Here is an 8,708-nt window from a genome sequence, read left to right as displayed (position 1 = left end):
GAGGTTGGTGGCACTTTAATTGGGGAGAACGGGCTTGTACTAATGGCTGGAGCGGAATGGTATCAAATACACCATGTGTTTGATGCTATTTAATTTGCTCTGTTCCAGCCATTATTATGAGCCGTCCTCCCCTCAGCAGCCTCCACTGGTTTCTTAGCATGGTTGTCAACTGTACAGCAGACATGGGACGTAAGTTACAGAAAATAGAGTGTGTGGTGGTACCTGCAGAGAAGTACTTGGGACTGTGAGGTTTTACTGCAGAAGAGCTGCAGGGGGTGTTGAGTGGTAGTGTTCTGTCCTCCCAGACCGGTTGGCCTGGAGTAACATTAGAATGGGATAATTAGTGGAATGGGGCGTTCTTTTTTTTTACTGATGGCTAATGGTTGGCAGGGTACTTTTCTTTTTTCCCAGTTTTGTTTTTACCGGAATGTTATGTACATAGGTAAGGTGCGCCGTGACTAGCCTCACAGTCCAGTACAGTAGGTGGCGGTGTAAGCACCTAAAAGCTGGATGCGATCCGCCAATCTGATCCCCCTAAAGAAGAAGAACTAACCCGTTTACGTCAACGTTCGTCTCTGCGCTCGCTCCCAGAAGCTAGCTAGCTAATCACCTCGAGACGGACGGTGGAATCAAAAGTAGTGACAAGAAGATGGCGGAGTGATTGGGTTGCGCTTTGAAGGAAAGCAGCGACCCTTGATTGTCCTGAAATATTATACGAAGAAAGGAGAATCGCATCCAAATTGTAGGTAGCTTCGGAAATTTGACAAACAAGAAGAATATTGCCCCTCTTGCGGAGGTGGTTCAAACAGATCGAACGGAATTTCGCAGTTCCACTGGTGTGCTAACGTTAGCTAGCTTCCCCGAGGCACTGGGCGACGGACATATTAGGCACGTTAGGAGTGTTTTCAGAAGAATCGTGTTCCCTTTTTCGTGATGTGTTGGTTTTATTTTTTCCAAGATTTTTTACTAGCTAGCTAGCGAATAACCCCTGAAAATAACCACTGTTCTAGCTAGCTGGCTAACGTTACATTGTTTCAAGTACATCGCCCACGAGCAGCCAGGACTTCTGTGTATGTTCTGATAACGAGCTGGCCGAGAAGGGAAACCGACGGCGCAGTCCCAGAAAATCCTATTTTAAACTGATCAGGAGTTGCTCGTGATTTTGAGGATATGGCAAGCAGCAGCGGCTCTAAAGCCGAATTTATTGTCGGTGGGAAATACAAGCTTGTCAGAAAAATTGGATCTGGGTCATTTGGTGACATATACCTGGCGATCAACATCACAAATGGAGAGGTAAAAAAAACATTAAAATATACATTTGACCAAGTGGGTAACTGTTAATGTTAACTAGCTAACCGTTTAGCTCTGTCAATCAACAGCCTAGCTGACTCACCGAGATTTAACAGGGGTATATTCGTACGGAAAAGGTTTACCGTTTTAAGAACCAACCGAAACGGGGAGTAATTGTGTATTTGTCCATTAGAAAATCTAGTTTTCGTTGCAAAAGTTTTCCGTTTGGAATAAACGTTTTGCAACAGAATTGGCCGTATGAATACATCCCAGTAGATTGTTTAGCTAGCTTCAACTTGCCTTGTTGAAATGTTGTTAAACGATGCTGAATGCTAGCTACGTTAGCCTAGCTAGCCAACTGTCATCTAAGATAGTAGATATTGGTTACAGCAAACCGTGTAAATGACGTTATTTTAGCATAGTAAACTAGGATGGCATTAATACATTGGTTTGCCAATTAGGCTACTGGAAAGTAACTTGGATAGATTGTACTAAGCTACATAACTGATCATTTTGTATTGCAGGAGGTAGCTGTAAAATTGGAATCTCAGAAAGCCAGACACCCACAGTTGTTATATGAAAGCAAACTGTACAAAATCTTACAAGGAGGAGTTGGAATCCCACACATAAGGTAATATACACGTAAATGTATTTTGAACACAGTTTAATATTTGAGATGTATGTGAAAATGAGTCATATTTGTCTAACATTTGTACAAAGTTACATCTTGCCTGCAAACACATTTCTAGTTTACTTTACCATATGCCAGCTGGCGCTACAAGCTAGCTCGTATAACTAACGTTAGCTGGCAGTGCTTTCATCTCATTGGCTTCATTATTTTCCTTGGTCTTGGCTTATGGAAACGTTGCACATTTACTTTTTACCGTCAAGATTATTCGAACGCAACATCCGCCATGAACCATGTAGGGTTGTTCACTGTTTCAGCTTTTAAGAAATGATCATGCAATCAAAAATTCGTGGTTGGAAATGGCCGCTCCTCTTTTGTTTGTTCCAACATGTCTTCCTACCCTGTTAGAAAATGGCGGCTCAGCGCTTGCGAAAACAACTATCTGGGCCTAGTGGTTTTGTCTCCTCAAGGTGACTTCATAACGTCAAACACCTTTAAGTATTTTATTTTAGGTTTTGTCGTTTACAAGGCCATTGAAGAGTGAGACTTTGGTAAATGACTTGGTTCACAGACACTGAATTTAGAATCGAGGCTGGCTGTAAACTGGATGTGCACTTTTTAAACAGTAGAACTGAGTTGGGAACCATATTTTATAATAAATATGTTGAAAGGATGAGTAACGTTACTATCAGTGAAACGTGTTATGTATTTTGTTTAGTTGTCATTTATTATGTGAATTTAGGGTGTTGTGAGAAAATACACCACTTGTTTGCATTTGACTTGGAAAATGACATAAGGATACTATTACTAATGTGTGAATTAATTAAGCCGTTAAAGCTTCTGAACAAATACACAATCACGTTTAAGTTTTGTACCTATTTGTTTTGATATGCGAGTAATGGCAGTCAATGCTATTTAATGCTGAATAGTTAATGCTCTGATTTAAGCTGGACTGTCACAGTGGTGATGGTCAAGCTGGTCATTAGGCTCTGCTGCTTCAATGATTTAATGGAAGTAAGATGGGACTACTGGCCCTGCCATGAGCCTTCTGGATCAAATTTCTCCCACGTGAACTCACGCCATTCCATAGGGATGTAGGGGCTTCTAACTATTTATGCACTACTGAAACATGTGCAGTAGACATTTTGCCACACAATTTGTATCTGCTATCCTCTCCAGGTTCCTGCCCTGGGTATTAACCTTGTAATGAGTAAGGGAACACTGCCCTAAATGAGCAAGACAGCTTTGGTGATTAAGCAATAAGGTAAAGAGAATTTCAGAATAGGACATGCTAACGCCCTTAGATACTAGTGCAATAAGTATGCAGGCTAGTTTCACAGCTTACTTCCTTGGTTATGCAGTTTAATCAAAGCCTTTGTGGGCAGGTTTGCTTTGTGGTGGTGTACCCTTTGGACTGCCTGGATAAATAAGAAAGGGGGTTGTACAAGAGGGTGCTTCACGCTTCCTCTGTACAGTCCTAGTCGGTTGTTTTTTCAGGTACATCATCAGCATGTGGCTGGTGCACCTGTCTAGTTCTTCGCTTGGGGCAATTCCTGTTATGGAACTCGCCTGAGGGTTCTGCAAACATTCTGGAGAACTGGCACCACTTAATTGACCTCAGGTTTTATGTGGTGGTGAGCCAAGTTATTGACATGAAAATAATTCCATTCTATTACTGCCTAGTGAGTTTGTGCAAGCAACTTTCACTTTAGTAAAAAAAAAAAAGACCAACAGATAAAGTCCACTGGAAATGTTTCCAAATGCCATCTGTGTGTTAGTATACTGTAAAGTCTCAAATAACCGCCTGTCCACCTAAAAATATTTTTTTAGAGATTGATGCTCCCGTGCAGCACATGGGGATTTCATTTTGAGTATTAAATAGCTCCCAATGTGTGTATGCTAGAGACTTACCGTTTCTTGTAAAATAAATATATATATATATATAAAATAAAAGTGAGGTATTATGCTCACTCAGCTGTGCTTCACAAGTAATATAACAAATGACCTTTTAACGGTGTGATAATTATACCTCATGTAGCAATATAATTTCAAAATGGTCTGAGAAGAACAACATTGGCAGGGCGATTCATGCATAGCCAATATGCAGTGATAATGTATTGGGCCTATAGCCTACTGTCGTGGTTCCCAAACCTTATTCGGTTGATGTACCACCAACTGAATTTTGCTTTACCCGGAGTACCCCTGAATTACCCAATCATGTGCATTTTACCAGTAGGCCTATGGTCTCATGAGTCTTCTCAAATACCCCCTGTGGATAACTACTCCCAGGGGTCCTAGTACCCCTGGTTGGGAACTACTGACCTACTGCACAAACCTCACTGCTGCATAACTCTTTTTACCAAAGGTGCATAGACTTCCATTTTTTAAAGTAATGTATAAAAAAAATCTGGGTGGTAGATCTCAGCTTACATCTTGACTCATAAAAGGTTGGCAACCACTGCTTTACAACATTCATAACTATTTGAGAAACAAACAAACCACCATTGGAAGATTACTCTCACGGGCACAACAATGTTTGTTTCGCTCTATGACACACAAGATTGGCGGCAGTTGCCTGAACTCTGTCGCAGCCCTAATTCCGACAATATCTTCTAACAACCGACTGTCTAGACTGAACAGTTGGCTCTGCAAACTGTCACCAATTTCGAAAGGGGAGACTCCAATCAGCTCCGGGTTCTTTATTTTTGACTATTTTCTACATTGTAGAAATGATAGTGAAGACCTCAACTGAAATAATACAAGGAATCATGTAACCAAAAAAGTGTTCAACAAATAAAAATATATTTGAGGTTCTTGAGAGTAGCCACCGTTTGTCTTGATGACAGCTTTGCACACTCATTGCATTCTCTCAACCAGCTTCATGAGGAATGCTTTTTCAACGGTGTTGGGAGTTCCCACATATGCTGAGAACTTGTTAGCTGCTTTTCCTTCACTCTGTGGTCCAACTCATCCCAAACCATCTCAAATGGGTTGTGGTTGGGTGACTGTGGAGTCCAGGTCATCTGATGCAGCACTCCTTCTCTCCTTCTTGGTCAAATAGCCATTACACAGCCTGGAGGTGTGTTGGGTCATTGTCCTGTTGAAAAACAAATCATAGTCCCACTAAGCGCAAACCAGATAGGATGGTGTATTTCTGCAGAATGCTGTGGTAGCCATGCTGGTTAAGTGTGGACCTTGGCATGGTGGCTTATTGGTAACCTGGACTCTAGAGCTGCACTCTGTGGTAGCTACATACCATGTAGACCTGTTTTGTTAGGTAACTCCAGTCATGGAGCCCTTGACTGTTGGCAGGTAAAGGGGGAGGATTTTGAATTTGCATGAATGAAAGCAGTGGTGATCAGCTGGTCCCTCTAGCAGAGACTGGGACACAGGCATTTAAAGAATACTTGTTACATTTTTATTAATCTTGCATTAATGTGCAGGGCAGTATAGAATTTGAGGCCAAGTGAGTAGTGTCACATGTTGTAAAGTGCTATTTTGAATTTAGCTGTGTTAGAATTTTGGAAAGGTTGTTACTGTAGGACCAAGCAGGGAGATTACAAGAACTCAACTTTTTCAAAGCCAGAAGAACCTGCTGAACAAGCCCCACCTACCCCACACTGTCTGTTGCAATTGTATGGCTGTGTTATAATCAACAGAAAGGGAAGTCTTGTGCTTGTGCATTCTCTCTTGGGTCCATTGAGATTGAAACCTTGCTCTTTTATTAATTCCACCTTCAAAAAATACAGGGCCCATCTGTTTCTTTCCATAATTGAGTCCCTTTTTGTAGTTACATGTTGGATTGGGTCTCTTAAGCTTGGGTATCTACTGATATTATGCCCTTATTTCTCTTGTTTTTGTTTTTGAGCAACAAGCTGTTGGCCTCCCTAAAAGAGGAAATTTGTCTGAGGCCTGTAGTTTCCTGTAATATGTTTGTCTGAGCAGTTTTTATGAACAGTATTCAACTAGAGGATTGCTTTTTGTGCCTGGACTCTAATTGACTGTAGTTTAATGTGTAGCCTAGATGACATACACATTGTCTGTACTATTTTATATGGTTTGAGTAAAGAGTTGTCTGCCATGGTTCTTTGTATTGTCTTTTTTTCTCTGTCTTTCTCCATGTTGCCTATATGTAGCAGCACACCTTCAGCATGTCAAGGTACATGGTTTATCAGCATATTGAGTTTTTCCTGTTTTCTGTTCTGAAGATTGTCATGTTTTAAATTGTTCTGTATCTGAATTGTCTATGACCTGGAATATTCCAACATGGAATTGTTGATCTTACCCACCTCTAGAGCTTTGCATAGGCCTACCACATTTTATCACCATACTTTTTGGCAGCCAGATGTTGGCTGTTACTCATGTGCTTGGGAGGCTGTGTCCAGGGGGGTGTATAAGGGTTTTGAAGTGCAGAGTTTGGAACTGTTTGCTTTATTCAAGGTACATTTGCTCTGCTGCCATCATGGTGGTCTTTTGAAATCGTGCTGTTGACCAACACACTTACAACACACTCACACTTGCTCGACATTAATGCTTGTCCTTTTGGCTGGAACAAGTGAAAGAAACAAGAAATATAGATTTGTATTGTCCAAATGAAGTACAAAAAAATTACATCAACCTATTATTACTATAAGAATTAATTGTATCAGAGAGGCCAATATTGGATTAATATTCAAATACATTTTTCGTGTACATAAATAATGCCTATATGTCAAAGTGTAGATGATATGCATATTGGCTACAGCCTCATGTCCAAACCAATGCTGACATAGGGGAGGGCACAAGAAAATGTGGCCAAAAATGAGACCAAATATAGGCTATAAACGGCAATCATGTTTGACAACCAATAATGAAGGATGATTAACATTAACGTCTAAATGCTTGATTCTGTCGACATACTGAAGGCATGGGTTGTTCAGATGGTCACAAGACCGGCGAGTGAGGGACTGTCGGTGCCTGTCGCGCATAGCACATCACCCACTTTGAATCTGAGCGGAGGCGGTCACCATTTTGAAACTATTTAACCATTAACTTAATTGTTTAAAACTTGGACCATTTGTCATTTTATGAAGACTGTATTACCTTGTTTCTAAGTAGCCAAGATAAGACTATAGATGTGTTGAGGGAATTATTATATAAACATTTAGGCCTTATGCAGTCTTTCTCATGCTATATTAGTTTTAATTTTATTTTTTTTTTCATTATTCAGCAGCCAAAGGCATAGTCCTAGTCGTAAGTCCCCTTTCTTAATTTTAATCTTTCATGTACCTGATCGTGCGTGCAGTACAACTTTGAAAAAGGTGTTTTAAGCTTATTGCATTTTGGAACATTCCCGCATAGCCTACAGCCATATGCACATTGAGCTTATAATGTGAAAATATATATTTTTTAGCAACATTTTAAGCTAAATAGTCTGTTACATCAACTTCAATGGTAATTAAAAAATATATATAATAATTAGGTGCAGTGGTTGTATGAATTTTGCATCTGTTGTCCCAGAACTGTCCAATGGTCTGTTTTTGAACTATTTTATGAAGACATAAAATGTATTTGATTTCGATGTTGCAATATTCAATAGGCCACCAAGGGAGGCCAACTATCCTCCAGGAGATCCTTAAAGGGCTTTGTTGAATTTAACTACGTGTGTATATATATATATATATATATATATATATATATATATATATATGAAGCCAATAGGCAGAGTTTAGCCTGTTTTTGTCTGATGCTCTATGGTAAAAAAAGATAGTAGGGCTAATGCATTTTATTTTCTAAAGAGGTGTCTGGAAATCCTACAATGTCAAAGTTGTTAGTAGTCCATTTTTAATTGTTGGACAAGTGAAAAATCATCCCTACTTGTCCTAAGGACAAGTGGCTAAAAATATTATTGTCAAGCCCTGCCTCAGCTAATTCCAAAAGATCTGTCAGAGCAGAAAAATGGCAGTGTGGACTCTTGCAGGGCCCTAATCGGTTTTATTTTTTAGCTTGACTGTTAGTTATTCCTTAAATTCCGCTTGCTCAGGTTTCCGTTTACCCCGTTCAGGTTTTCGCTCTCAATCTACGTTTATTTTTATAGCATCTAAGTTGTTTTTCTAAGTCTGCAAAAATGCTTAAACCACATCAGGAGACAACTTGAGGTCTGTGAAGAACGTGAGAAATTTGGATTTTGGGGTGTAGTTACCCTTTTTAATTCCAGTTCTCACCAGTAAGAGGTTATTTAGCTGTGTTTTTGTAGTGCACGTGATGGTAGTTTGCTGAACAATGTACCCACTGATTGATGTAATGCAGATGTTTTTTCCTGCCAGATAATAGGGATGTAACGATTCACTGATTGGCATCAGTTCCCGGTTCAAATTTGTAAGATGGATGTAGCACGCATCGGTCCGGAAATGGTAATTTAAAAAAATTACGAATCGCCGATTCACTCCACCCCCCCCCCCTCATGTTTTTACTTTCTACCTTCCCAAATTTACCTTGTGTTTTGTGACAACTGATGCGTCCTCTCCTTAAGTGTCGAACTAGGCTTGTAACTGTGAGTCATTGATCAAGTCATTTTGCATGCTGAACAACCCAGGCAATATCAGTAGCCTAGTAGAAGAGTGAGCGGCTTCGTGCGCTGATCAAACGAGTGGTAGGCCGCATGTCACCTTCAGCATTCAAATGTTTAATGGCTTAACTTCTTAAGCCCACCCGACACGCAGGCGCCCCATCTGGAAATGCAAATGCGCTACTCTAAATGGTAATTGCACTCGTTAAAACTCAAACGTTCATTAAAACACACATGCAGGGT

The 8,708-nt window shown here is 40.2% G+C and overlaps 1 protein-coding gene across 8 annotated transcripts in view; it reads left to right on the top strand.

Moving 5' to 3' along the window:
• Positions 1–493: 493 nt before the first annotated feature.
• LOC123993210 (casein kinase I) overlaps positions 494–8,708 on the top strand; it is a 35,478-nt gene continuing 27,263 nt past the window's right edge. For 2 of the 8 annotated variants that reach the window (XM_046295101.1, XM_046295100.1), the window contains exons 1-2: positions 494–1,293; positions 1,815–1,921. In XM_046295101.1, the coding sequence (XP_046151057.1) occupies positions 1,171–1,293; positions 1,815–1,921 (230 nt within the window). In that variant the 5' untranslated portion in view covers positions 494–1,170. The remainder of the gene's footprint in view (positions 1,294–1,814; positions 1,922–8,708) is intronic. The other 6 variants (XM_046295103.1, XM_046295102.1, XM_046295104.1 and 3 more) reach the window with 6 other exon arrangements.

This window comes from Oncorhynchus gorbuscha, linkage group LG13 (genome assembly GCF_021184085.1).
Source record: "Oncorhynchus gorbuscha isolate QuinsamMale2020 ecotype Even-year linkage group LG13, OgorEven_v1.0, whole genome shotgun sequence".
Classification (NCBI taxonomy): domain Eukaryota; kingdom Metazoa; phylum Chordata; class Actinopteri; order Salmoniformes; family Salmonidae; genus Oncorhynchus; species Oncorhynchus gorbuscha.
Note: the sequence above shows the minus strand (reverse complement) of the source record. Positions and strands in the feature narration are given on the sequence as shown.